This window comes from Pseudopipra pipra, chromosome 23 (assembly GCF_036250125.1).
Source record: "Pseudopipra pipra isolate bDixPip1 chromosome 23, bDixPip1.hap1, whole genome shotgun sequence".
NCBI classification, from domain to species: Eukaryota; Metazoa; Chordata; class Aves; order Passeriformes; family Pipridae; genus Pseudopipra; species Pseudopipra pipra.
In genome coordinates, this window is record NC_087571.1 from 5567356 (window position 1) to 5595232 (window position 27877).

Genomic DNA, 27877 nt, shown 5'->3' on the forward strand with positions numbered 1-27877 from the left:
CCATGGCCATGACTTGCTGTCTCTGTAACAGGTTTATGCCTCGCTCCCCCGAGCTTTCCCTCGCCGCTTTGTGCTCCCTCTGCACGTGGATCCAGACACACCTGTGGGCAAAAACCTGAACCCACTGCCTTATACCCTGGCAAGGGCTGTGAAAGATGCAGATGGAAAGGTGTGTATTGAAGACCTACAGAACTGTGGGAAGATTGCCTGCGACAGTTGTCATCCCGTGCCATTGTCTTCCCAGATCTTTTTTCTTCCCCGTTCCCAGAACATTTCTCCCCCACAATGGTGGTGGGACCAGTCAGGTCTTCTGCCCTGTCAGAGCTAAACCAGCACCTGTGTAATGCATATTTCTTCTAGGTCTGGTGCACACATGAAAATCTCCACCCTGAGGGCTTTGAAAAGGTCGGGGGTTTGGAGTTCCCCCACATCAACTACTCCCGGTCCAACGGGAGGAGGTACCAGTACTTCTACGGGTGTGGATTTGGGCATTTGGTCGGAGATTCCTTGATCAAGGTTGATGTGGAGACCAAGAATTTCAAGGTGAATTGGAGGCAGATTAACCTTTTTCAGTTTCACTGAACTGGCTTTGAAAATATGTCATTTACCAGGGGCTTTGGGGGGCTTTGTCCTGGGGGGTCTGGGATGAGATTCCTGATTTCATCTCTCCCCCTGTGAATGTGACACACCTACCCAATAGGAGAGGATGGCACCATCATACTGCTGGGATCCAAAGGATTAATTCAAAGGTTGAACTCTTAAGTTTCTTGGAGCACAGAGTGTGCCTGGGTATCTTTGTGGGGAGCACTCTAACTTGCAGCTGTGCTAACTGTAGCAGACAAGTATTAATGAAATGAAGCTCATCCATATGTCCCTGTGCTTGCTAGATTTGGCAGGAGGATGGATCCTACCCATCAGAGCCTGTGTTTGTGCCAGTGCCTAATGCCACAGCAGAGGACAGTGGAGTCATCTTGTCTGTTGTGGTCTCCCCCACTGAGGTAACTGACTGTTGGTAGTTTGTCAAAGTCACAAAGCATTAGTTAACTTTTTGAAGCACAGAACCCAGCTGGAGGCTCCCTGGCAGATAGTTCCTTGCTCCCCAGGAGTGTTCCTTGGAATGTCAGTGCTTCTTGAGTGGCTCCTGTGACTGCCAGTGCTCCTGGCCAGCTGTCTGACAGGCTTGAGCTGTGTGGCCTGGCTGGACATTTGGGCTCCCTTGTGTGCAACAAGGTTCAGCCTGGCCATTCATTCTACCTTTCTTTTCCTCCTGCAGAACCAAAGTGCTTTCCTGCTTGTCCTGGATGCAGAGACCTTCAGCGAGCTGGGGCGAGCAGAGGTCCCAGTGCAAATGCCTTATGGGTTCCACGGCATCTTCACTGCCCACTGACCACACACCTCGTCACCTCCTGGCACTCAGGGCCGAGCCAGGCTCAGAAAGAAACCTCTGCTGCTTTTACCTCCCACTTCTGCATTATTTCGGGGATGAGGGAACTGCTTTTTCTCTACCATAACCTCTGAGTTACTCCTGTGTTCCTAACAATACCCAGCCAAGGGGATGAGGGAGGCAGAAGCCCCTTCATTCAGCAGCCCCACTGCTTTATCTTAATTTTTTTACTGTTTTGATAGACCAGCTAGCAGCAGTTCACAAAGGTTGCCATGCTGAGGCTTGCAAGGGAGAAAATGGCAATCTTCCTTGGCAGCAGTGTGCTCTGAAGGGGAGGGAACATTGGTGCTCGGGGCAGTGACTTTGGCTGAGGGCAGAGGAGAGGAGTAAAACCAACCTACACCACATGGGCCCAATGAAGGGGTGTAATTCCACCCCCACTGCATACAGGTTGCCTTCAGTGGACTCCAGGAGGTAGATGCAGGTGCTCACAGCAGCTGTACTTGTGCTTTTCTCTGTACACTGGCAGTGCCCTCAAATAAAACCTGGTGAAGTCTCTTCCTCTCTTTCCCTGCCCTCACCTGGTCACATCCATGACACATCTCCACCTCACTCCTGCTTAAACAGCAGAGCTGGATGGCTCTGATGGCTCAGGGTTCCTGCCCTCCTCCCAGTTCAACCAGTATGAAACATATAGAACTCCCCTGTGGCCTTGATATCCCTGTGGTCGTAAGTAGAGCAGATCAAATCCCAGCTCTCATCCAGGCTCCTCCAGCTGTTGGAGGTGGGTCAGTGTGCCAGGGGAAGCCCTGTCTGTAAGTACCCTGTGAAGAGGGAAGGCTTCAGGGGACTGGATTCCCCTCCTGGATTAAATACTTTTTATATTTCTTCATTGTGAGAAGCCCATTTTCCTCGAGCAAAATATGAGCTCTTGTGCTCCAGGGGCTTTATCTCTTCAGACCGTTCTTCACCTTCCTAACAGGTCTTGGGAAAAGGCAAGGGAAAGAAAAAGAAAAGGTTGTGCCCCAGGGCTGCTGTCCTGGGAGAGGCAGAGGGAGGCTCAGGCCAGAGCTGGTCAAAGCCACTAGATGGCAAACACCTCCCGTTGCTGGTGCTCCAGCCCTGTGTCCTCCTCCCTCCTCTCCGTGTCACTTCCATGTCACCAGTGGAACCGCCCCGCTGCATCCTGTCACCCACGGGCAGGGAACAGCCCCCAGCGAGGCCACATGCCCAGCCCTGGCAGCACAACGGTGCTAAGGAAGCGTTTCACGGAGCTCAGGCACCACCGCTGCTCCTTTCAAACTCTTTTATTTTTTCTTGGCGAGGAAGGAAGCGGGAAGGAGGCGTCAGAGCTTCACGAACAACCTTGTGCTAATTGCAACCAGCCAGAGCTGGCACAGGTTGCCCAGGGAGGCTGTGGATGCCCCATCCCTGGCAGTGTCCAAGGCCGGGTTGGGCGGAGCCTTGAGCAACCTGGATGAAGTGTAATCTCCATTCCAACACGTTAACATTCCAGGATTCTTTGTATCACCGCACCGCGGGCTGCGGGCAGGCACCGAGAGGCAGAGATCGAGGGGCAGAGCGGGGGCCGAGCCCTGCGCGCGTCCCCGGGACCCGAAGCATCCCTGGGACCCGGAGCATCCCTGGGGCCCGGAGCATCCCCGGGACTCGGAGCATCCCCGGGACCCGGAGCATCCCCGGACTCGAAGCATCCCCGGGACCTGCAGCATCCCCGGGACTCGGAGCATCCCCGGCGCTGGGCGGGTGGGTCCTGCGGGCGGTGCCGCCGCTCCCGCCCCGCCCCGGGGCCGGGATGGAGCCGCCCCGGTCCAGCCCCGTTCCCAGCCGCGGTCCAGCCCCGTTCCCAGCCCCGGTCCAGCCCCGGATCCAGCCCCGGTCCAGCCCCGTCCGGCCCCGCGATGTCGCCGCGCTCCGCCCGCCTGGCGCGGCTGTCGCGCTCCGTCACCTTCAGCGCCTGCCACCGCCTGCACAGGTGAGCGGCCCCGGCACGGCCCCGCTCCCCTGCCCTGGCAGGAGGCTCCAAAGCCGCCCCAAAGCCCGCGGTAGCGCCCGGCGGAGCCGCGGACGCCGGGCCGGGCTCTTCTCGGTCCAGCCCCTTCCTGATCGCGCCCGTCCGTGCCCGGCGGGGCTTAGCGAGAACTGCAGCTCTTTGTTTTAACACGTGGGTCTCGCAGTTTGTAAACATCTCCCGGTTTGTAAACATCTCCCGGTTTGTAAACATATCTCCCCTAATCTGTTGGGGTTTTTCCTCGAAATTTACGTGTTCCTGAAGAGCGCCGGGGCCAGAGCTCCAGGAGCGTTTGGGTGATGCTCTCAGGCACAGGGTGTGACTCGTGGGGATGGGCCCGTGCAGGCCTAGGGGTTGGACTCGATGATCCTTGTGGATCCCTTCCAACTTGGCATATTCTGTGTTCCTGTGACCTGAAAGTCCCTGACAGTTCCCTGCTCCCAGGAAACCGGCGACAGGATGGGAGCACAGAGGCTTAAGCTGCACCGGGGGAGGTTTAGGTTGGACACAAGGAAGAATTTCATCACAGAAACAGTGCTCAGGCACTGGAAGGGGCTGCCCAGGGTGGTGGTGGAGCCCCCAGCCCTGGAGGTGTCCAAGGAATGACTGGACGTGGCCCTCAGTGCTCTGGGCTGGGGGAGGAGGTGCTGTTGGGTCACAGGTTGGACTGGATGATCTCAGAGATCTTTTCCAGCCTAACTGATTCTGGGATTCTGTGCTATTCCTGAAGTATGCCTTGACCTGAAACGCTCCTCAGAGCAGAGTGGCTTCAAAGGGAAGATTCAGAGGGGGAGGTCACGCTTTGTGCTCCTTGGAGAAGCTCCCTAAGCTTTATTCATCAGTGGTAACTGCTGATGTGCACAGTTTGCTCAAGCACTTCCTTCTGAGAGTGATTTTGGGCTGTATTTCATATCTGGAACATTTACAGCAGTTTGGCAGATGTAATGAAACAGATGAAAAAAAACACAGCAGAAAACCCTCACTGTTTTCCAGTATGGCCCAAATACTATTCTGGTGGTGGTTTTTTGTTTTTGTTTTTGTTTTTTTTTTGTGCCTCCTGAGCAGGAAAAACTGGTGGGTTAAATTTGGGAGGGGGAATAGATGGAGAGCTGAAAAGCAATGGGGGCTGAAGTGAAGCCATGAGCACCTGGAATGGCCCCTGACATGCCATGTCTGCCTCTCTCACAGTAAATCACTGAGTGATGAAGAAAACCTGAAGCTGTTTGGGAAATGCAACAACCCAAATGGCCATGGACACAACTACAAAGGCAAGGAGCTGACTTCCATCCTCCTCCTGTGGTGATGGGCAGAGGCTGCTCTCAGGGTGTGAATAACCCACAGGAGAGCTGGGCCACTCAGGGCCCAGTCTGATAGTTTTTAGTGGCTGGTTTTGTGTCTTTTTAAGAATTAGAAGGAAACCTCAGCAGCAGGGGGGTGAAGAATAGCTTTGCAGTATATTCAGTTGAATAGATAATAACTATTTATCTCAGAATGTCACTTCATAAATCAAAATCTACTTGTTTACACTCTGCAAAATCATTGTGGTTTGAATGAGGATTTTTCTAAGCAAAAGACATGCAAATTAAACAGCCTGTAAACGTTATTTGAATGTTGTTTTCACAGGTCCTTCTCCTCCTCCCTGCGCCCTGAGCACTGGCTGGCTGTTTGCACTGTATTGTGGGTGCCCCAAAACCTCTGCCAGGGAAGATAAGTTACAGGGTGCTGAAATGAGGATCTGTCCCTCAATTTTAAGCTGATTTACAGGCACAACAATTCTAGTCCCGAGAGAAGTGGCAAACACTTCATCCCTTAATTTCATTCTCTGTTCTTCCATTACATCAGAAGACTTAGAAGCTGCCCCCACATCTCCTAAAGCCCTGCCCCAGCCCCTGGGGTGAGCAGTGGGGGGGTGTCTGTCCCCAGAGCAGCAGGGCTGGGTTTGGGTTCCTGAGCTCCTGGTGACCTGACCCTCTCTCTGTTTTCAGTCACAGTCACGGTGCGTGGACAGGTGAGTGCAATCAGCATTTCTTTCTCTTCCTGAGGGGGCAGGATGGATGTGCCCCCCTGTCCCACAGGGCTGAAGTGCTGCCCCAGGGGCTGCATTTCCCAGAGTGTTTGTGGGAACTGTGTTCATCACTGTAGGAGGTTTTCCATAATCACTGTCCTGTTCACCTTGTCTCTGAGGAGGATTTCCTGGAAGGGAGAATGCCCTGAGCTCAGACTGGGCTCTGTTTTGTCCCTGCTTGTTCAACAGAGCAGTTTAATGCCTGTTTTCCTGCTTATCATCACTCCAGATTGTTGCTTGAAGACTCTTTCAGTGAATTGTTCCTCCCTGGAGTCAGCTTTTATGAGAGAGTGGCACACTGGAGTTGTTTGTAGGCTGTGTCAGGCCTTTGGGACCAACACAGGAGCAGAGCTGGAACTCTGTGACAGTAGAAAGTTATTTCTCTCGTGGCTCAGATGACCTGAGCACAGATATTTATGTCTGATTTGTGCAGGTAATAAGGATGTGTGGCCAGGCTGCTGATCTCCCTTTGGGTTTCCCTGCAGATTGACCCAGTCTCAGGAATGGTTATGAACCTGACAGACCTCAAGGAATACATGCAGGTAATGGCACTGTTTTCCCACATGTCCCCTGGGAGAACTGGTTAGAGCTCAGCAATCTGTGCAGTGCCAGAGTGGAGAGACATGCTGAGATGATGATGGCAGGAAATAAAGGAGAAATTAAGGAACGGTTTGAGACTAAAATGCTTCAGCAGTACCAGGAGTTTCACAGCTGTATGTAGGGCTCTCACCCTCTTTTTTGTGCATACCTTCCAGTCCCTTGTGCATGGTTGTCTGAACCCCAGGCCCCCTGACCAGCTGGGACAAGGCTCTCCCTCCTCTCTCTGCAGGAGGCGATCATGGAGCCTCTGGACCACAAAAACCTGGACCAGGACGTGCCGTACTTCGCCGAGGTGGTGAGGTGGGTCCCGGGGGCTCCTCCTGGCACTCAACAGTCCCCAAGGCTCAGTCCTGCACCATCAGGTGCCCACGTGGCTCCCCGTGGCCTCCCCTGTCCCCCCCAGCCCGCTGTGGTGCCCGGGTGTTGCCGTGGGCTCTGACTGTGCCCCCTCTCCCCCCCAGCACCACGGAGAACGTGGCCGTGTTCATCTGGGAGAACCTGCAGAGGCTCCTGCCCCCGGGGATCCTTTACAAGGTGAAGGTGCACGAGACAGAGCAGAACGTTGTTGTTTATAAAGGAGAAGAAACAACGGCTGGGAAGTGAAAGGAGCCTCAGCTCAGCTGGTCACAATCACACCAGTGGATTATTCTGACCCCGCTCACTGTGTTTCCCACCCCTGGACCTTGCTCCTGTGCTGTATAAGGACAGACACACAGGAATTCTTGCAGCAATCCAGCCACTCTGCTGCTCAGAATTTGTTCATTTTTTTTTTCTCAAGATGTTCCTGTTTTGCAAACCAAAACCACCAGGGCTGATGTGAAATCTGCAACTGTGCCGTGTGAAATAAAGCAGCTTTTGAGCAAAATGTATTTTTGGCAAAATGTGTGTTGTGTCCGGTCACAAAAAGCTTTGATTTTTCTCTAGTTAAATGTTGAATTAATTTATTACATTTAATAATGTGGGCTTTGGTGTTTTGCTTCTTGATGAAACAGAGGAGCATTTTTGAGAATGAGGACTATCTGATTATCTCTTCTCTTCTTATCTCTTTATTTCCTGTGTTACAGGCTCCTTCCTTCCCGTGGCTGGCAGGGCTTTCTCTGGCAAAGGAACTGGTACAGGGAGCACCATAGTTGTTTACAAAGCACTTCCTAATCCCAGCTGGAGAGCCAAAGGGAGCAGTGTGTCCTTGGGAATCATCAGGAGAAGCTGAGGAGCTGCAAAGTGCTTCTGCCCCCCGTGGTGTCAGTGCCCTCTTGGATGGGTGGAAGTGTGAGTAGGTGAGAGCAAACCCTTAAATCATCCCAAAGATGCCCCTCTTGAGGAGGTTTTGCTGGGAGAAAGCTCTTCATCTTAGAGAATTCTGGCTGAGTTTCCCTCCCTGGAGTGTGAGTTCCTCACTGCTTTGGTTCCCTGTGTCAGCTCAGGGAGTCACAGCCACGACCTCCCGTTGCTGAGGGCTCATCCCTGCCTCAGGACACTTCCCACCCTGCAGCTGGTCATGGACAGCTGGAATAGCAGGGCAGGAGCTGGGAAACCTTGAGTCCATACCCACAGAACCCCCCTGGAAGCTTCTTGGCAGCCACAACGAGTGTTGTTTTCTCAGGGAGATTTTTACAGAGTTCTGCAGGAACTGAATCAAACTTCATGGAGAAAGCAGCCAGCTCCTGCTCCTGCTGCTGTGAGCAACAGCTGCTTTGGTATTTGCACCACCAGAACCCCATCCTGGGAGGGTTTTGTGGCCAAAAGAAGCACTTGGTATGCCCCAGCCATCAGGCTGGGAGGTGCAGCAGTGTGGGCTGTGAGATGGGTTTAAATGAACACCAGCTCAACTGTTCTGAATATCCCTGGAACTGGAGGCACACTGGGAAAGCCAAGTGCATGGAAAAGCAGTCAGGGGATGGTGATGGTGCAGTTCCTGTGGTTAAGAGCCACGAGGTCACGGTGTCTGTCCAGAGGCAGAAGTGATTGTGCTGGGGGTGATTCTCTTCACCCCACGGGCAACGTCCTGAGGAGTGATTAGCTGTGGCCATGAGGAATAACTGAATGCACATAATTAAAAAAATGACAGCCAGGGTAGTAATTCCCTTGCTTTACAAGGAAATGAGGCATTTGAATAATGGGAGCAAACAGCAGCATTTAGAAAGGTTTAATGAAGCTTGCCTAATAGTTAACCTTGCCACACTCTGCTGCAGGCTGAGGGTAGAGTGTCCTTCTGCAGCCACCAGTTCTGCTGGAAAGTGGGATTTACACAAACCAAGAAACACTTGGTTTGCTTTTTTTATTTTTCTCTTTTAATTGTGAGTGCTTTACACAAGGACAGGTCTGGGCTGTCTCCTGCCTCGAGTCATCTCCTCTCAAACTTTCTGGATGAGCTTCAAAAAGGGAAGAGTAAGGAAGGGCTGGAGACGAGGGATATTCCAACCTTCCCTCTGCCACGGGAGCTCCAGCACTGGGGTTTTCCCCCTTCCCAAAGGTGCTGCTTTGGTGAATAGTTGGCTGCAGAGTCAGCCAAGCAGAGGGTGCTCAGTGCAGCAGGTAAAGGGAACACACTGCTGACACACTGGCTCCCTCTCCCTCCTTTTTTCTCCCCCCAGATGTGGAACCACTCAGCTTTTTTTTCAGTGGGGCTCTGGCCAGGGAGGTTTTGCAGCTTCTCTGACCCCTCCTGCTGCTCCCTGGGCTGGTGTGTCACTGTGGTTTGCTGAGATGATGTAAATCAGGCTGGATGAGAGCTGTTGGTGATTCACAGAGCATTTGGTGTGTTCAGTGAGTCATGAAGACGAGGACATATCATGTGGTGCCTTTATCAGAGGAGAAATTCAGCTGTTGACAAAAAAAACCAAGCAAACAAATGGTTACATCTGTGTAGCACAGCCCAGGGCTGTTACTGGCATGGAGTCAGGTGCTAGGCCAGGAAAAACAGACCAAATTCCTGTTCTTTTCCAGTGCAACACAGCCCTGATGAAGTCCCACCACAGCCTGGGTATTTGTATTTATTGCTGTGTGCATCCTGGAGCTCTCTTAATACAAACTCTTCTGATCTCTCTGATTTAAACCTCAGCAGATGTGGGGAGATGGAAATAAATTGGTTGGCCGGGTGGTGGCTTGGTGGAAGGGCTGGCAATGTCAGAGTTGGAATTGTCATTGAAATTACAGGATATTCTGTCCCTTCTCCTGCTTAGAGGGGCCTTGATCTTTGTGTGTGAGCTCCATGCAGGGAATTCCAGCCTCCAAATTCCCAGTTTAGGGAGGGAAGGGTTTTACAGGGAGAGAACAAACTCGCATAATTAAACTTTAAGCACCTCTGTGCTATAACTTAGTTACTGAGTGATGGAACTGTTTGAAGGGGAACTGTTCAGGTGACAGTGGGGCCCAAGACAGCAATTTGAAGGTCAGAGCTGATCCCAGGAGAGGGCAGGACTTCCAGCTCTAGTGCCTATAAATGCACAGAGCAGTGTAATGCCAGGAAGAGCAGGAATGTGCTGAGCTGGGTTTAGTAGGGACTGAGAGGAAAGACCCAGTTCTGCCTTCCTGGCACATGGAAAGGTAAATACTCAGGTTTTATAGAAGGCTTATATTTAATATATCAGCCAGTGTGACCATTTGGTTCTGCAAACTAGAGGCAAAGCAAAGTTTGAGGCCGCCCAGCTTCAAAGGGAATCTGCTCAACACCAGCTTTCTTTTTTACTTAATTTTTTTTTAGGGAACTTTTCCTCATTGTGCCTCATTTCAGGGAGAATGAGGCTCACTCTGCTCTCCGTGCCTGAAGCCCTGTGGCCAGGGGAGCACTGTGGGTTCAGCTGGGGATTGATGGTGTTCCCATCACCCCTGCAGCCCTGGAGGAGCACAGAGCAGGAGGGACACGGTTACAGAGGGGGACACTGAGCCAAGCTCTGCCACTCAGGCTCAGCTGCCACTCCCTGGGCTGCTTTTTATTGCTTATTGTAGCCCCAACAATGAACGGGTTAATCAGCAACCCCGACACTGCTGCTGCTGGGACCTGGAGTCCTGGGAGCTGCTGAGGGAGAAAACAGGGAGCAAAAGGGTTGGGAAGGTCACTGTGAGCAGTGGGAGTGAGCTGCCGAGAGAAGGGCCATCCCTGTCTCTGCCTCAGAGTTCCCAGGGGTTTCCCTGCTGTTCCCATTCCTGGTTTTCCAGGGCTCTGCCTGCAGAGACACAGACCAGAGGCAGGGGCAGCCCAGGGATGCTCCAGCACAGTTCCCTCCTCCTGCAGACATCCTTTAGTCCAGCCAGTAACCACCACACTGGGCTTTAAAGCTCTTTGGGGTGTTTGCTCCATCCCTGGCTCCAACTGCCATCGATTTCCAAGTGGAAGCAGAACATAAGGGCACAGGAAAAGTGATGGTGAAGAGAACAAGGGTGTGTGGGGGATGTTTAAGGGGCATTTTGTGGCTCTCCCCCTGCACTGAGCATTAACTTGTCCTGTGTGCTCAGGGAGGGAGGAGGGTGTGCTCACAGCCCTGCACAGGGAGCTGGTTTATGGCAAAGCCCTGGCTCCAGTGATCTCAGGGCTTTGTGTGCTTTGTCCACTCCCGTGTTCCTTTTATTGGAGAGGGTGTGGGTGTCTGGGAGTGCAACAGAGTCATTAGGATGGGAGGGAGAACAGGCTCATGCTGTGCCAGGGGTGGGATTTTTTTATTCACAGGTAACATCTAAATACCTGTGAAAGCACCAATTGCTGTGGTGCAAACTGAGAAAATTTAGTCCTGATTTTTGTGTGGCTCCCAGGATGAGCGATGCCCTTCCTCCCCTGACACCCAGGGTGTCATGTTAATGAGAGGTGAAACCTGTACTCCAAAAGCTTGGGGTCCTTCTGCTGATTTTTGGGGTGGTTTGCATCAGCTGGGATAGCACAGGAGCTGTTAAAACTTCAGGGATGACAGGAAGGGTGGAAACATTTTTAATGGAGCTCTGTCCATCTGTAATCACCCTATTAATGATTAATCACTGTTTTAAAGCTCAGTACTTCCAGTAACTGCTTTGTACCCGTGGTCAGCTCAGGATTTCATAGATGTGGCCTGAAGAACTGGGCTTCAGAGCTCCTCTGGGAGATCTCAGAGCCACTTCCCTGCCTCTGCAGGCAAAGTCCCTGTCACATCCCATTCCTGGTTTTCATTCTCACATGTTTTAGTCTCAGCAGTGTCTTTCACCCACTGATTTGAGCTTCTTGGGAGTCGCAGGCCCCACTCTTATTTCCCTTCCAGCTGAAGCCAGAGAATTTCCATATGTTGGCTTCAAATTCCCAGTTACAAATTCCCCTTTGCACTCCTTTTCCTGGTGATGCTGGTGAAATAAACTTTTAGCAGGGAAATTAGACAGGGCTGTGAAAGGAAATGTTGGTGTTTGCTGCTGAACAATGTGGAAGTTAAGGAAGAGGCCACTGATGAGGCTCCAGCAATGGGGCAAAGCAGCAGGAGCCCCCTCTGGGGCATCTCTGCACGTCCTGAGCTCACAGAGAGTCTGGTAAACAGGAGTTGCCACGAGGATATTTAAAAGTAATTTCATATGTATTACCCACGTTAAAAGTAATTCCATATGTATTACCCAGGGCTGTAATCTTGGGAGGTAGATGGGTCAACAGTGAGACTGAAATGGAGCAGTAATTTACGGCACTAATTAGGGTTTTATTGGCTGTTGTTCGCTGCAGTAGCAGCAGATAAACCACATCCCCATCTCTGCTCATTACCCTCCCTGCTGAACAGATGCCACTTTTAGTGGCTGGACCCTAAAACTTTATTCCCCCTAAATTCTGCAGGAACATTCCACCAGTGCATCACTCCAGGCACCGGGTGGTTAAAATTCCATCTGTGGAACTGTGCTCAGGACTTCTGGCTTGACAACCCAACCCCTCAGCAACCCACCAGCAAACAGGAAAATGGGGGGAAATTTGTATGAAACGAGCGAAATTTCCACCTGCACTGAGAACCCTGAGGGTGTGAGAGGGAGGAAGAGCTTTATTTTTTGTGCAGACCATGGCTTTGGGAGATAAGGGGCAATCTGAACAGGCAACAGAGTTGAGTGAGGTGCTCCCACTTTAAAGCAAAAGCAGCCTCAGCAGGTATGAATCTTTTAATTTCAGCTGTTAATATTCCAGAAAATCCTGTAGGAATTAGGAAAAAAAATCCCTCTTAATCCACACCTGATGTCTGAGAAATACAGATGGGGAGGGGCAATGATCTCCTGGGGTGCCCAGATCCTGTGGGAAGCTTTCAGGCTCCTTTACTGCCAAGCCCTCAGTGCTCAGGAGCAAACCTTCCACTGCCTGGGAGTTAGAATTTATTCTCATATTTGTTCAGCAGAAATAGGCCTCACCTTTAATTGTTTCTTCATGTGCATCTATAGGATCAAAGCCAAATATTTCACAGTATCAGAATCATTTCAAGCCCCTCCACCCCCTTCACAGGGAGCCAGGAAATAATGGAAGGTACAAGAACCAACTTTCATTCCTTAATTTATTCAGATTAGTTTAAGAAACAAATTGCTTTCCGTTAAGTTCGAAAATTTCTCAATAAACATTATCCATATAAAAATACAAACAATAATAATAAAATCAAGACATTAGGTGGCCTTTACAATCTTGCCCTAGAGCAGAATCAGCTGTCTGATTAAACAAACAAGAACAAAAAACACCCACTCTGCCATTCCAGAAAGCCAGGGGGGAAAAAAAAAACAAAAACAGAGAAAACTTTATGTCATCCACTGAAACAAAAAAATTTAGGAGATGATGGACCAAATACAGAGCATAAATTCCCAAGGGAATTTATGTGTTTTTGGAGGTGCCCTGCCAGCAGGATCTCCAGCTTGTCCTGGGAAGGGGGTCTCCTACAAGAGCTTTAAACTGGCTGAGACACGTGAATCCTAAACCCAGAGTTTCCCTTCCCAGGCTCAGTTCTGCTTCCCCCTTCCTGGAGCTTCTCAGCAGATCCGGTACCCTGAGGAGGAAGGGACCTGTTTCCTCTCCAGGTGTTTTCCTGCTGGTTTGTGCTTCCCAGAATGCCAGGGGCTGAGGGAGGTGTGGATTCCTGCAGTGTCCCCTGGCACACAGGGGCTGCTCTTGCCCACTTCACGCTTTTCTGGCTGAAAACCCAGGGCAGAGGGATCTCTGCCCTGCTCTGGAACATCTCACCTGGCTGAGCTTGCTGGCCCTGAGGGAGGGGAGGGAGGGGAGGATCAGCCTGGTGCTCAAACAGACCTTCATAATTTAATGTTTGGAGTGCAGTTACCATCCTAACACACAGAAACATTTCCTGAGTAGATCAGCTGCCTGCCCTCCCACCCCCAGGGAGGGAGAGGGCAGCACAGCCTGGGCCATCTTCTCCCCTGGCCTCTAGGAGAGCAGTTTGCCCGTGGCCAGGAGCAGGGGCAGCTGGAGCACAGCGATGAACAGGGAGCTGCCCCGGACTGTGGACACCGAGCTGGGGGTGCTGGTGGGTGTTGATGTGGTTGTTTCTGCTGCTGAAATGAAAGGAAACCCCCCCCCCCGGGTTGGTTAGAAGGGCAAAGGAACCAGCTGAGCTACAAGACCTGCTCCAGAGTCTGTGTTCAACTCTGATCTCACAGGAATTAGGGGTCAAACCCACGCCAAGGGAGGTCTGAATATATCCCCTGACATCAGTGGGGCATCATCAGTCTCTGGATGGGATTCTCTGGAGTACCAGAAACACCATCTGTGGGAGCAAAGCCCCAGTTTCCACTTTGCATCTGCGTGGCAGAGCAAACAGGTGGTGAAGCCTGTGCAGAAATAAATAAGCCTGTCCTCTGCTTTGTACCCTTTGATGCCCCTTAAAGCAGAAAGGAAGCTTGAAAAGGTTTTGAGTTCAACATTATGACCTAAAACCCCTCTGCCACTCCATGGCCTTGGCTGACTATTGGAAATAGGAGATATTCTCCAGCTGGAGGTGCCCTGAGTCCCTCCTTCCCCTCTCCCCAAGCCCCAGAGCACAAGTGGAGCCCTTGCTTGGTGTGTCCTTCCCCCAGCTGTTGGAACTGCCCAGCTGAAGATTAGTTACCTCTGGTGAGAGTCACAGTCTTGAACTGGGTGGATTTATCAGTGAAGATGATGTATGCCCTGTGGAAGGAGGGAAGAGAGAGAACAAACTCAAAGGAGAGAAGCTGAGTGTCTCATGTCGACCCATGCAGGGGTAGAAAGGAGACATTAAAGCAGATGAAGAGACAGAACTCTGGAGTCATCCTGAGCTCACTTATGTTGCCCTCCAGCCATATTGCATTTTTTTTTTTTTTGTATTTTTAACATCTGAAAATGTTTCTTTATCCCACTTTGGCTGCTTTCCTGCCCTTCTTTGGATGGGATAGCCATGCCTTGTACCAGGGTGGCAATTAACTGTGACCATCTGCTCCTTGTCATTAGAGCCACTCTTGTCAGGAACTCTTGCATCCTTCCTTCCATCAGACTAATGGCTCTGGTTTCCTTTGACAAACACTTGCCACTGATGCAGCCCCATTAGTGTTCATGGAAATGAGGGCTGTTCCATGCCCTCATTTCCATAGGACTAATCTACATCCCCACCGATGGGAGCAGGTCCTGAAACCAGATCCCGGACACCAGAACTGGCTTTGCAAAAATGTCCCCCTGGCATTTTGAAGAGAAGATCTGGAGCAGCCTCAGGAGGTTTTTTCCCAGCCCCTGCTCCAGAGGTGGGTTCCTGGTTCCGGGTGCTGCTCCCCCAGGCACTGTGCCAGCCTGGGTGGAGGTGCAGCCTTACCTTATCTGCACAGAGGACACGTTTGTGCCTGGAGATGTCCAGTTGGCTGAGTTCTGGGTGCTGTTCAGTATTGCTGAGTCCACAGAGCCGCAGTTCTCCGGGGTTATCCCCTCCCATTGCCCCAGGGACTCGTTCCCTGGGGACAGGGCTTGCAGCACGAACTGCGTGGGCTTGTCAGTGCTGTTTTGGGCTTCCTTGATTGTCACTGGGGAGCAGAGCAAGGTGGACAAAGTGAGCTGTGTGTTCTGGAAGCCCCCACGGCCTCGGGGTTTCAAGCCCAGGCAGTGTTTGCTGTCCCACTGATCTTTGTGTCCCTCTCTGGGACAGATGCACGAGGTGACCCCTGCAAAGAGAGGGGGACTCACCACAGCCCCTTCCCCACGCAGGAACAGAGTAAGAGGAACTGCTCAGTCCCAGGTTCAGCCCCTGCTGTCCTGGGTGAACAACAGCAGGGAACAAAACACTTCTCCACGAAAAAACCGACCAACTGCAGTGGGGGCTCCTCGGGGGAGGTCTGAGGGGATCTGTGCCAATTCACAGCAGCAGGAAGGGATCAGGGTGTCTCTCCTCCGCTGTTTTCTCAGCATTTAGGTTTTGCTGGACCTCAGGGCAAAGGGAGATCTGCTGGCAGGGAACTAACAGGGTCAGGCTGCTATTTAACTCCACTTTGTAGCTGAAAAGCCATTTGCTGTGATTGATGCTGAATGTTTGTCAGCATTGATGCTGAATGTTTGTCAGCATCAAAGGAACCCCTTCCCCTTTGTCTTTACAGCCATTGCCACTGAGGAGGGCAAATTGTCAGGGAGAAGGAAAGGGAACAAAACCACAGAACAACTTCCCCCCCCAAATTCTGTGTTTCCAAGAGTTTTCGGGTCCTTTGGGCAAGCTGAGGCAAAAAGGGAGAAAAAAGCATCCTAAGGAAGGAAAGAGAATTTAGGATTGACCCTGTAGGCATGAACAGCAAATAGGAACACAGAGGTAACAACTAGTGCTGTTTATCTATCTCCTGCCTGAAAAAAAAGGAAATAAAATAGAAAAAGAGTGTCAGAGCTCACACAGTTTAAACAGATCTAAGAACACCACGAAACTCAGGAAAGCAGTGGGGTGGGGACAGAGGGGGCACATTTCTGCGCAGTGGGAGCTCTCTGAGCTGCAGAAGAGGTGCCTTACCTAGGTAGGTTGTGTTTGCCTGGTACACCCCAGGGGTCACTGTCACAGAGAAGTTGCCTTCGGTCACATTCCCGAGCTGGGCACACTTGGATTCTGTCTGTGCTTGTGCTGGGACAACCAGTGTCCCCAGGAGCAGGAGCTGTGCCAAGAGGAGGGAAGTTGCCATGATCCACCTTGGTGCCTCTGCTTCCCACACCTGCACCTGGGAGCTGAGGAAGCCTCACACTCCCCAGCCTATTTATACCCCGGATTTTGATGAGGTCAATGCAAATATTTCCTCCTCCCCATCAAGGCACACACCCCAGGGGGAGATTTCACTGACACAGAGCACTTCCTCCTACCTGAAATCCTCGGGGGCAACCGGTGAAAATAAAGGGGTGACCAGCGGGGAAGGGTTAAAATGGACAGTGGGCACAGCACTGAGGATGGAAATCAAGTGTGTGCTCCCTGAGCTGCCTTTGCACGGTGAACACTGGGGTGTGCTTGCAGGTTCATGGTCCTGGAACTTCTGGCAGGACTTCCTGCAGTTCTGGAACTGTGGAGGAGCATCCAGCCCTGTTTCCAGCTCTGGTCCAGGCTTTTCTTGAAAGGCCAAACAGTTCCAGAAAGTGTGGAAAACCCAGGCAGGGCACATCCTTGTAGAAATGTTCAAATACAGCTTCTACTCGTGCCTGGAGAGAGCTGGACTGTGAAGGGCCAAGAGGACAGTCTCTGATGACCCCCTTTCACAACCCCCCTGATGCACACAACATTTTCTTCTGACAGATCCCTTGGGTGGTTCTTCTCGAGTCACTTTGGCTCTACCCCTCAAATAATACATGAAAAAAAGAAGATCGAGTTTCTCTTTTTTTTCCTCTCCTTCCTCTTGCCTGGATTTCCCCATTTTCCCCACCCACCACTGGCTGATTGTGAGGCTGATTGTGCAAGTGCTCCCCGAGCTGCTGGGGCAGAGCTGTGGGGTGACCTCTGGGGACACCAGGAGCACTTCCCTGTTCCTGAAGGCAGGAGGGGCTCGTCCCACTCACCCTCCACCCCCTTGGGAAAGGAACAGGGACAGGGCAGAGCGAAACCAGGGTGTGAGACACTCAGTAATTACAGGGGATGGCCCTGAACTGGGTTCCCTGAAATAGGGATCACTCCAGAGCCTGTTCCCAGCAGGGATTGTGCTGAGGGCAGTCACCTCCAGCAACGAAAAGGAGCCCCACGCTGAGTGCACAGGGACTGCAGAGGGCTGCACCCCCAGAAAGGGGAAGGGAAAGGTTTTCCTTCCCCCCCTTACACTTGCAGATCAGGGAATCACAGGATCATCAAGGATGGAAGAGACCTTCAAGATTGAGTCCAAGCACCCCCCCAGCCCCATCACAGTCACCCCACACCACGTCCCCAAGCACCACGTCCAGCCCGTGGCTCCACCACCTCCCTGGGGAACTCCTCCCGGTGTCTGACCGCTCTCCCAGTGGAAAATTGTTTTCCAAAGCCTGATCTGGACCTGCCCTGGTGAGGGGGGTGTATCACTGGCGGCACACAGGAACTCCTGGAGGCGTTTTTGGTGTCCTCACGCTGCAGTTTTGCCAAGCCCACTCCATCCACCTCCTCCCTGGCTGTGCTGAGTCACTCGTGCTGGTGAGGGGGAGGGCTGGGTTCCCCTCCCTGTGCTCATCTTCCCTTGGTCCAGCCCCAAAGCACCTCACCCGGATGGGTTTCAGTGCCCTGCCAGTGGCCTGAAGGTTTAGAAAGAAACTGGTGTGTTAAATGCTTCAAATAAACATTGAACAGGAGTGGGAGAAAAAGGGCAAGGGCAAGAAGAGGAATGAGTGAGTTCAGGACAGGCAGAGTGAGAGGAGAGCAGCAGGAAAGAGGCCAGGGAAAGAGAGGATGTGCTGGAAGAGCTGGTACCTGCTCAGTGGTGCTGACACTGGTCAGAGGTAAACTTGACCCTAAGGCAGAGAGTGTGGAGAGAACGAGAAAGGGAGATTTTCTGATGTGCCAAGTTCACAGAGTCAGGTGCTCCCACAGAGCCTCATTGCCTTGTGGTTCTGCCCTTGCCTCCTGCCCCACTGGGAGCTTCCCTGGGAGCTTCCCTGGGCAGTGCTGAGGCTCCTCTGATGCCCAGTGTGAGCTCAGGGCTGAGCTCAGGGCTCTGCACGTCCCCCCTGGCGCAGGGGAGCAGGAGAGGGTTCCTCCAAGGGACGCCTGGAAACAGGGAATGCTCTTCCCCACCCGCTGAACAACCTTTTCTGGAAGCACCACGAGGAACACGGGAAGTAAGTCAGCAGTGTGAGAGCAGATGGAAATGGAAGCAGAGGGTTGAGAGCAAATGGAACGGGGAAAAGGAAATGGAATAGGGAAAAGCAAATGGAATGGGGAAAAGAAAAGCAAAGGGAATAGGGAAAAGCAAATGGAATGGGGAAAAGAAAAGCCAATGGAATGGGGAAAAGCCAATGGCAAGGGAAACCAAGGGTTTTGCAAGCCCAGCCTCCCTGGTGACGCTGCTGCCCGGGGCAGTTTCACATAAAGGCTCCTTGCAAAAGGCACCTGTGCCATCCTTTGGGTGGTGGGGGTGACTCAAAGGCACGGCACTGGGACAGGGTTCAAGCTGGATGCGTTGGACTCTCAGGGAGAATTCAGCCTAGGAAAGAAAAGGCAGGATGGGACCGTGTCACAAATATAACAGAAAGTTACCCAGGGCCAAACTGGTCCTGGTAAGGGCTGGTGAAGTGCCAGTGTTTGTGTTTGTTACAGGATCTGCTCCCTGGGGCCTTTCAGGTTTGCTCCTCATCGGTTTTTTGGAGAGGCTGAACTTCAGTGGGAAAGTGGGAGCTGAGGCCTGACGTGGGGAGGGGATTCAGCCAGAAAACTGTCAAAAGGAGGGGTCTGTGAAGCAATAAATTTAATATTTTTATCCCACAAGGTGACTTCACAGTCCTTAATTTATCCAGGGATGAGCCCACGTAATGAAGCCAATCCAAGGGGTGTGAAGACTATGGAGGAAGGGCAGGAAGCAGAAATTACTGAGGGACACCCACATGTGTTACAGGAGCGTTTGAGTCACGGGGCTCACAAGGAGCCCGAGCTCTCAGAGCACCCAAAATCCTTGGAGAGAGCAGCAGGATGGGTGGAGCAGGAGCTGACAGGGCTGAGACTGCTCAGCTGTGCTCAGAGCAGCACCCAAAACCACCCCAGGGAGCTGTGGGACCCTGGTGGTGCCAACAGGAGCCTGGCACACCTCGTGTCTCCTCGGGCTGGAACGGGATCAGAGCCAGGGCGGGGAATTGGGGATCTGGCCCTGGCTGGGCTGGCAGAGTCTGGCTGGCAGGTGCCAAAGTAAACAGAACCCCTGGGTAACGAGAGGCTCCCCAGGCACCCAGGGATGCTCTGGAAAGGCTGCTGGGGTGTTTCCCTGGCTCCCACCCACGCTGCCAGTGTGACAGCAGATGGAATGACTCGGGCTTTTCTTCTCCTCTGGCAAGCAGACAGCAGTTATCTCCCTGTCTGTCTCTCCTTGCTCAGCACCAGCGAGTGGTTCCTCCCCTGCCTTGTCTTCCCGTGAATCTGTGAAAGGAATGAGTTAAATGAATATTCCTGTTGGTGGGTGGAGGAGTGGAGCCCCCAGGAGAACAGCAGGACTTGGAATTCCGGGCTCTGCTTCAGGAATGGAAGTGAAATCCTTCAGCATGTTGGCCGAGAGTGATTATTCCGGGGAAATCCAGGAAAACCAAACCTCCTCCCACCTGCACCCCACCAGGAGGGGATGGCAAGGGAGGGGGTGTCTTTTTGGCACAATGCAGCAGTCACAGGGAATAAACAGTTGCACAAAACCACCTGTCTCGGAGCAGGGATGTGGGAGCTGGAAATATGAATGATGGGCAAGCTGGAAATGTGAATCCCAGTGAGCTGGATCAGGCTCTCCCTGGCACTGTGGCTCCAGCAGGCAAAGCCCTCTGGGTGGAGCAGAGGTGAAGGCAGGGCCAGGGCAGGGTGCTGAGGAAAGCAAGGGCACAGAGTTCTCTGTATCCCCTCTCCTGGTGCTGGATGGGACAGTCTGGTCTGTGCTGCAATCACCCTGCACACCAGGACATCCTCTCCACTGGCTGCTGGCCCTGTGTGGCACCGAGTGGACTCTGCCCAGCTCAGGGCAAGGTGTGTTTGCTCTGAGCTGCTCTGCAGGGGTTCATTCCATTATTTGCTTTGGGTGAAGAACACGGGGCAGTTGAGATTTTACAGGCCTGTTTTGCAAATAGTGTGTTCTGTAGATGTGGGATGAAGGTGTTTTACAGCTCCAACTGCTGAGCTGGCTTGGAGACATCCCTTGTCCTGTTGGTGGGGTGGGGTGAATCATCTCTGCTGGGATGGGCTCTGTCCAAGGGCTTGGGAGCTGCCAGAGGGCCCTGCCACACCATCCCCTGCCTCCAGGCAGGACAGGAGAGAAGAACAGAGAGGGCAGGGAGCAGGGCAGGCAGGGCCCTGTGGCTCAGTGGGGCTGCAGATGAAGTGAGGAATGCCTTCTGCAGCACAAGGAGCTGGGAGGCTGCCAGTCCCCACCCGTGGGCAGGGAAACACCTCAGCCCTGGGCCTCTGCCAGCAAGGCTCTGGCATGGCATGGCATGGGATTCCCCACAGGCAGCAGAAGGAATCTTCAGCTTAAAGGGCTTTACCCCAGTCTGTCAGCCCTGATGGGGTTTTATCCAGGCTTGAGTAAGAAAAGGTGGATTGTTCCCTGCAGGGACAAGGTCCTAAAAGCCCCCTAATAATTCACATCAGAGGGTTGCAGGGAGAGGGAGGGCAGGGTGGCAAGGGAGGACTCTGGTTTGAAAGACAAACATTCTGCAAAAAGGCACTTCCCCAAAGTGAGCAGTTTAATCAGGGGGTTTTCCTGCCCGACCTCTGCTGCTGCTCTGCACTGCCTCGGGTCAGCTCCAGCCATTGTCCCCTCCTCCAGTGGGTTTTACAGCTGCAGCTTCCCATCCCATTGACCCTGGGCCACCCCCTCAGCTCCCCCTGCCCCTGCCCTGACCCCACGAGGTGCCTCCTTTGGGAGGTGATGCTGCACCAGGGAGGGTGGCACTGGAGACCTGAAGAGCCCAAACGTGCCCCGAGTTGCATCCTGTGGTGCTGGAAGCACCTGTGGAAGGGCTGGTGTGGCCCCTGGGCAGGTGGAACCTCTGGAGCAGCAGGTTTGTCCCGTCCTCATGCAAATGGGCACTGTTTGCTCATGCAAAGCCCTGCCCAGGGCAGAGGGGAGGCAGCCCAGGCTGTCCTGGCAGGGGGCACTGCACATCTCCTGGTTTGCACCATGGAACAGCCCGAGGAGTTTGGTCCCAAAACGGTCCTTCATCTCCAGAGTGAGGAGAAACAGCAGCCAGGAGCCTGAAGGTCTGCAGGGCAGTGACTGCCTTCCCCTTGGGAAAAGGGTTCCCGGTGATGCCAGGCTGCCCAGGAGATGGCAGCAGCTCCCCGGGGTGTGCCAGGGTTTGCTGTCCTGGTTCTGGCACCGGGACAAGGAGAGGGGTTCAGCAACCAGGCCAGCTCAGCCCAGCGCTCCTGGGAACGTGGGCTGTCCTGTCCTGCATCCATCAGGTGGATGGAGAGCCTGCTTAGGGGGAGAGAAAGTTCTCCAGCTCCAGCAGCAACCACTGATCCCCCCTGGATCCCCTCGATGTGCCTGGGGAGGAGCTGTGCGAGCGAGCCCCCGCCTTCCCTGCCAGCAGCGACATCCAGGGCAGGAACTGTGCTCCCAAACTCCAGCCCCGACTCTGAGCCCATCCACGGCTCCTGCTGGGCACAGAAATGTTCAGAACCTGGCAGGTTTTTCTGCCTGGTGCCATTTTCTGGCAGCCCTTGACGGGGCAGATGGGACGTGGCAAAAGCTGATGCCTGAGGCAGGAGCAGCACCTGGAAGAATTCCTGATGCTGCCAACCCAGCTGCCAAAGCCAAGGTGGGCAGTGAGCGATTTTCCTGGCTGCAGATCAGCTCCAACCAGTCTGTGGGGGCCTGGATGAGGTTTCTGCAGCTTTGATCCAGGAAGGTGTTTCCAGCTCTCTTTATTTACCACTGCTGCCTCCTGTTAGACATTTGTCCTTCAGAACCTGACCAACAGGAAGGTGACTTACAGTGAGACTGGGAGGGAGGGAGGAGGTGCCCAATCAGTGGTGCATGTTTAATCGTCCCTTTCTAATGGTATTTGGGGATTTCCTATTTAATCAGTAATTAATGTGCCTGGCAATTAATTCTGCAGGACTCTCGGTGCCCTGAGCACTGCGGAGTGGATTCTGGTGGCCCTCACTTTGGGGAAATTCAGAGAACTAATAAAGTTGCTGTAATGGATTGCAAAAGATATCAATTTATTTCCTCCCCCTGATTAGCATGAATCACTTTTTTTTTTTTTTTAAACCAGGCCATGTGCATTTCACTTTTTGGACAAGGACAAGGCACTGCAGAGGAAAGAAGGGAAAGAGAAAACTCTTGCATTAAGAAAAGCTACTACGAGCGGATTTTGCCTTGCATCTCTCAGCCAGAAGACTTCCACATCCTCAAGGCACTTCAACAGGAGATTCCCACCCTGAGCCTCTGGAAATCTTGCAGTGTGTGGCCTGTGCCTGGGACTGACCATGCTCTGACCTTGAACTGAGCTTGGCCCGTTCCTGGACAGCCACTAATGAATAAGCTGAGCTGGAGTTGGAGCTCCAGGAGCCTTTAATAGTAAGTAGGTTAACAGGCACTGAGGAAAGGGCCTGTGGAAGAGGAAGAGAGGGCTGTATGGTGTCTGCAGAGAGAAGTGCAGACGTGCAGGGAAACTGCAGAGCTTGGCTGGTTTGTTCTTGCTCAGATAAAATGGTTCCCCCCCTCTCAGAGCACCTTGACCTGATGGTTTGTGTTTGTGCCTGGCCACTCTGCACTGGCTGGGGAGAGGGCAAAAAAATAGAGGAGGGAAGGCATTAAAAATGGTCGGGTTGAGCTGGAGCTCCAGCACTTTCTTGGCTCACTGCCAGTTCCAGACACGGCAGCAGAACCTCTCGTGTTCAGCCCCAAAGGAGCCCCTAATTAGTGGAGAAACTGCAGAGCTCCAACTTGTTTGGGGATGCTTTGGTGCAGTTGGCCCCCCGAGGTTCATTAAACAAATGAATTCGGAGCAGTCAAACAGCTGGGATCTTCAAAGTGACAGGGCCCTGGGTCCCAGGGGTGGCAGCACAGCCGTGTTGGCAGCAGCTGGCACTGCCAGGGAAATGTTTGCTGAGAGGGGTGGGACTGCTCCCACTGGCACACAAACAGAGAACAGGGAGGGTGAGGCCAGGGACAGAACAGATTTCCTGGGGATCTGCTCGAAGGGAAGAGGCATCAGCACCCACAGACCAACCTGCCCCCTCTGCCACGGGTTTGAGTGTCCCTGGTGCCACCCGGGGCAGGGGGAGCCAAGGAGGAGCCAGGGCAGTGGAGTGAGGGGCTACAGGGGGTTTCCAGCAGGACACCAGTGGCACTGGAGCGGACTGAGCTGGACAGGGGTGTGGGAAGCAGGAGAAGGACAACGCTGTGGGACTGCTCAGGAGGAGCTCTAAGACTTGGTGGGGAACCTGACACTGGTCCCACCAGTGGTTCTGAGCAAACCCCCTGCTCAGGCCCCCAGTCCTTTGGGAAATGGAGTTATTTGTTTGGTAACCAATGCCCACCACCCAGGGGCCCCTGCAGAGGAGGCTGTGACATTTCTGAGGCGAGGCTGCAGCGGGATGTTTGCAGGGTGCACCATGAAATGTTCCCCAAATACCTCCAGTGCCCCCAAGGCACAGCTGCCCTTTCAGTGCCCAGCCCTGCCACGAGCTGGGGCTGCCATCAGTGCTGATTAAGGATCGTTTAGATGGAGTTTAAAACTCTGTTAGGATGGAGAAGAGTGGGGGGAGAGAAGGAAGAGCTCTGAGACTTGCCCTGGTCCCTCTCCTGTGCTTTTCCTGGCACAGTGGGATCCCTTTGCTCCAGCTGAGCAGCTCTGCCCACTCAGAGCTGGCTGGGCTGAGCCTCCTGCCCGTGGGCAAGAGTTAGCATCTCCTCTGGAAGCATCCAGAAATGACAAACTAATGAATGGTGCTATTTGGAGAGCATGGGTGGGCACCAGTGCTCCATTTATCAAAGCTGAAGAGGCACCAGAGTTGTTTATGTACCAAGGATTATATTAATGTGACACGAAGCTCTCCCAGCCTGGCTGTGCAGTGTGCAGGTGCTGGCTCCTGTTCCCTGGGAGGCATTTCTGACTTGCTGTCATGTCCTAGAGGAAAGGGAAGTCTGCCTTGCCCTTTGCTTTCTTTCCTGATTGCTTTGACCTGGGGGTTTGCAGGTAAAGCAGTTCTTTCTGACCAGACATGCTTATTTAAACTTCAGCTCTTGCCATTTCTTTGTGTCCCAGTGATCATTCCTGAGCTGCTGTGAGCTGCAAGCTCATTCCTCAGGAGTTTTGTTGAATGCTTTGGGACTTTTTGCCCTGATCTTGGAGGCAACCTGTCCCTCCCTCCTGGCCTGCCCTCCCCTGGCACTTGTTCTGAGGAGAGCTGGTGCACAGAGGAAGGTGCCACTCCAATGTAAGGATTTTTTTTGACTGGGTCCAAACTCTTTGGTGAAGCAGGAAAGGGCTGAGTCAGCATGTTTGTGCTCCTGTGCCGAGCTGGGAGTTAACCCACATTCCCACAGAACAGCCTGGCTTGGCTCCTGTTCCTCAGAACAGCTTGAAGAGCAATTGTTTGGGAGATTTTTTTTTTTTCAGCCAAATACATCATAGAAGCATCAATTTACTCTAAAAACCCTCCACTTTAACAGTTACTCAGCGAGCCTGGAGCCCACAGAAAAACAGCAAAGGCAGTTGTGTTCTCAGCTGTATCTGAACCTGTTTGCCACCTTTCCTCCTGCTCTCCCAAGGGGAGAAGGGGGTGGGAGCATAAATAAATGCCCATAAATAAATGAGCAGAGCTGCTCTCAGAGCCATCCCATGTCAGCAGTTGTGTGCTGGAGGCACGACCTCCATCTGAAGATGCTCTAAACTAAGCAAAGGTTTTAACGGTGTTAATTAGTTAATGGTTTTAAAGAGCTCTGGAAACGCAAAGACGCCTGTAAATGATAATTATTGTTGTTGTTGTTATCAGCAGTGGGGCTCCTGTAATTGGTGGCTAAGCTCCTCCAGGCACAGACTAACCAGAGGCACAGCCCTGCTCCTCCCACCCCGCGGGAGAACCGGGATCAGCTCAGCTGGGGGAGCAGTGGGAAGGCTGGAACACGGGGATGACAACACACTGATGCTCTGTCGGCTCTCTCGGGTACCTGAGGCCAGCCCTCGTGCTCCTGTGAGGCATTCCTTCAGGAATATTCTTCAGGAGTAGCACCTTTACTGCTAAAATACCTCCTTTTACATCACAGATTGAGAGAGAGGCATAATCCTGTTTTTTTTTTTTAACTCACGGATAAAGCCACCAGAGGAGACATTCCAAGCCCTGGAGACCTTGGAGTGCCCATGGATGAGTGGAACAGGATTCAAAGCCGGTAACAAACAGCCTGAGCAGTGCCAAGGCCAGGAGCAAACATCCTCTGTGCAGGAGCCCAGGGAACACTTGGAGTGTCCAAACCCTCCCTCCTGGGTGCACTGCCCCTGTTAACCCAGCCTGTGTGCTGAGTGTGCCCCCGTGCCAGGGCACTGCTGCTGGCAGGGCAGGGCTGCCTGGCTGGCTGTGGGCTGGCAGAACCTGCTCCAGCTGCTGGGAATGAGCAGGCACTGGGCACTGAGATAAATGACATCATTTCCAGCCCAGTCCATGGCCCTGCCCAGCCTGCAGCCCCTTCAGCTGCAGCCCAAGGGAGGAGGTGTTGGCAAGAGCCCATTTCATCAGACCTCCTGTCTCAACAAGCTTTTTTGTTGCTCCTTGGCATCCAGTTCTTCCTTATCAGCTCACAGAGGGCTTAATGGGAACGGGGAACAACCCTTGGCTGTGCCAGTTGTGTGCCTTGTAATCCTGCCAAGGTGTCACTGGGAGGTGAACACACGTTTACCCCGTGCCCAGGTAAGGCAGGATGCTGATAAATGTTTTCACCACCCCTGCCAAACATACCTTTCTTTGTTCTGGAGACAAAAGCCAACATCCCTCCTGCAGCCAAGTCTTCTCTGGGGGAACTTCAGGCAGTCACTGCTCACTGTGAGCTCAGGGAGGCCTGGGCTTAAAATGACCAGGAGCATTTGGGGGGTGGAATCTGATGATCTTTAGAGTTCTTTCCACAGAATCAGAGAATTATTGAGGTTGGAAAAGACCTCCCAGACCATCCAGTCCAAGCTGTGCCCGATCCCCACCTCAGAGGTGTAAAAATAATGTGCTGTTTTTATTTCTGCTAAATAAAAATACAACTGTTGAGGGAGCACGTTGCTGTCTCCAGTCATCCCTTAGTTCTGTTTGAAGGAAGTCTCGTTGGCCAGTTTGTATTTTTAACACAAATATCTGACTAAATTTGTCCTGCCATCTTCTGTGAGGGGAAAAAAAAAGGTTGAGTTACTGTCTGGTGATTTTTTGCAGGCAAACCAACGAAATCTGCTTAATTTTTTTTTCCCCATGATAACAGCCTTTTTCTTTTTACATTACATTTTTCATTTCACTTCATGACTCCCAAGGGATGAGCATCACTGACTTGTCATTTTTTAAATGCAGGTGGCACTTGAGGCAGGATTCAGACTAACTGATGCCTCTGGAATGACACAGAAGAAATGGGATCTGCCCCAAAAGTGCAGGAAAGCCGGATGCTGGAACACCAAAGCTGGCTGGGAATTGCTTCCTTTTCCTGTCCAGGTATTCCTGGTGATTTATCCCAGCTCCCTGCAGCCCACATCCATCGGGGGGGGCTCCAAGGCTGCACTGGGAGCAGCAGAGCTGGGCTGGGGCAGAGCTGCAGATGCTGCAGCAGCAGGTTATGGGAACCAGGCTGGAATTCCAGCTCACTGGGCTCCGTGGGACTCTTGCCATTGATTTAATTGGAGCCAGAATTTCCTCTCACTGGCGGGAAACTCATCCCAGGGTTGGCTGCAGGGGCTCTGCCAAAGCCTCTGCTGGAGCAGCACGGCCCAGGTTTGCTGCTGCAGGAGGTGCTGGGGTGACCCCAGCACCTGGGGGGACCCCCAGGGATATGTTCCCTGCCCTCAGGGCACACTTGGCACCTCTGGGAAGTTCCCCTCAGGCCTGAATTTCCAGCTGGGGCTCTGTTTGTGTGGAGTTCTGTGCCACGAGGGGTGTGCTCTGACACCCTTTACAGAGGAATCACAAGGTACCAGCCACAAATCTGCCCTGCACTGCGTTTGTTCGAGTTCATAAATTATGCTGGGGAACAAATAGATCTTAAATTACACCCTGGCCTGGCCAGGACTTTTATCTTGCCTGTCAGGACTTGTGTAATATTAATTATAGGCTGGTTCAGATGCCCTCAGGGAGAGCTGGCACATGGCTGCAGCACTCATCTGTGACTCTCCCAGCCCCTACTGGATTTTTTTTTTCATTTAATCAATGCCCAATAAATCTGTAATCTCTGGAATCTGGACATCTGTGTTTGACATAGCCAGGGAGTGACCCAATTCAATTCCAGTTTATGCTGGGACTGGACACTCGGATTTCTGCTTTTGAGGCATCAGAGTAGTGGGAAAATATCCCCTTTGGTGAAACCCAGGGAGGCCCCAAGAAGAGGATTTGGGGAATAAAGCAGCACAAATCTGCAGGGGTGTTGCAGGGGTGGTTTGCTGCCCACTGGAAGGTGCCCTAAGGAAGAGCTGCTGTCCAGCTGAGCCCTCCCTGGGACATGTCCATCCCTCTGGCTCAGGGGGGTGGGATTTTCCAGCCCCCACGTGTGTGCAGGGCACTGAGGAGGAGCCATTCCAGCT

The 27877-nt window shown here is 52.7% G+C and overlaps 2 protein-coding genes and 1 long non-coding RNA gene across 14 annotated transcripts in view; all 3 read left to right on the forward strand.

Moving 5' to 3' along the window:
• BCO2 (beta-carotene oxygenase 2) overlaps positions 1-1942 on the forward strand; it is a 36491-nt gene extending 34549 nt beyond the window's left edge. For all 5 annotated transcript variants that reach the window (XM_064634579.1, XM_064634581.1, XM_064634580.1 and 2 more), the window contains 4 exons: positions 32-169; positions 361-543; positions 888-998; positions 1274-1942. In XM_064634579.1, coding sequence (XP_064490649.1) covers positions 32-169; positions 361-543; positions 888-998; positions 1274-1387 — 546 coding nt within the window. In that variant the 3' untranslated portion in view covers positions 1388-1942. The remainder of the gene's footprint in view (positions 1-31; positions 170-360; positions 544-887; positions 999-1273) is intronic.
• A 351-nt stretch (positions 1943-2293) lies between these two features.
• Positions 2294-6947, forward strand: PTS (6-pyruvoyltetrahydropterin synthase). 8 transcript variants are annotated; one of them, XM_064634593.1, is made up of 6 exons: positions 3227-3377; positions 4602-4681; positions 5399-5421; positions 5964-6020; positions 6234-6378; positions 6540-6674. In XM_064634593.1, exons 1-5 carry the CDS (start codon positions 3304-3306, stop codon positions 6375-6377), a joined length of 378 nt encoding a protein of 125 aa, XP_064490663.1. In that variant the 5' UTR covers positions 3227-3303; the 3' UTR covers position 6378; positions 6540-6674. The 8 variants fall into 8 exon arrangements, 6 of the variants coding, with proteins under 6 accessions (XP_064490661.1, XP_064490659.1, XP_064490660.1 ...); XM_064634592.1 differs by having other exon boundaries at positions 3244-3377; positions 6308-6378; positions 6540-6947; XR_010424997.1 differs by lacking the exon at positions 4602-4681 and having other exon boundaries at positions 2294-3377; positions 5912-6020; positions 6308-6440; positions 6540-6624.
• A 3803-nt stretch (positions 6948-10750) lies between these two features.
• Positions 10751-12749, forward strand: LOC135401974 (uncharacterized). The gene is made up of 2 exons (XR_010425000.1): positions 10751-11617; positions 11648-12749. It is a non-coding gene; the product is annotated as an uncharacterized LOC135401974 (long non-coding RNA).
• Positions 12750-27877: the final 15128 nt, after the last annotated feature.

Excerpts from the sequence above, each read along its gene's own strand:
- PTS (XM_064634588.1), top strand. The coding sequence starts at position 2,862 with ATGAAGTGTAATCTCCATTCCAACACGTTAACATTCCAGGATTCTTTG. Across the intron at positions 3,378-5,963 it reads GCCTGCCACCGCCTGCACAG|ATTGACCCAGTCTCAGGAAT; the intron begins GTGAGCGGCCCC and ends GTTTCCCTGCAG. Across the intron at positions 6,379-6,539 it reads TACTTCGCCGAGGTGGTGAG|CACCACGGAGAACGTGGCCG; the intron begins GTGGGTCCCGGG and ends TCTCCCCCCCAG.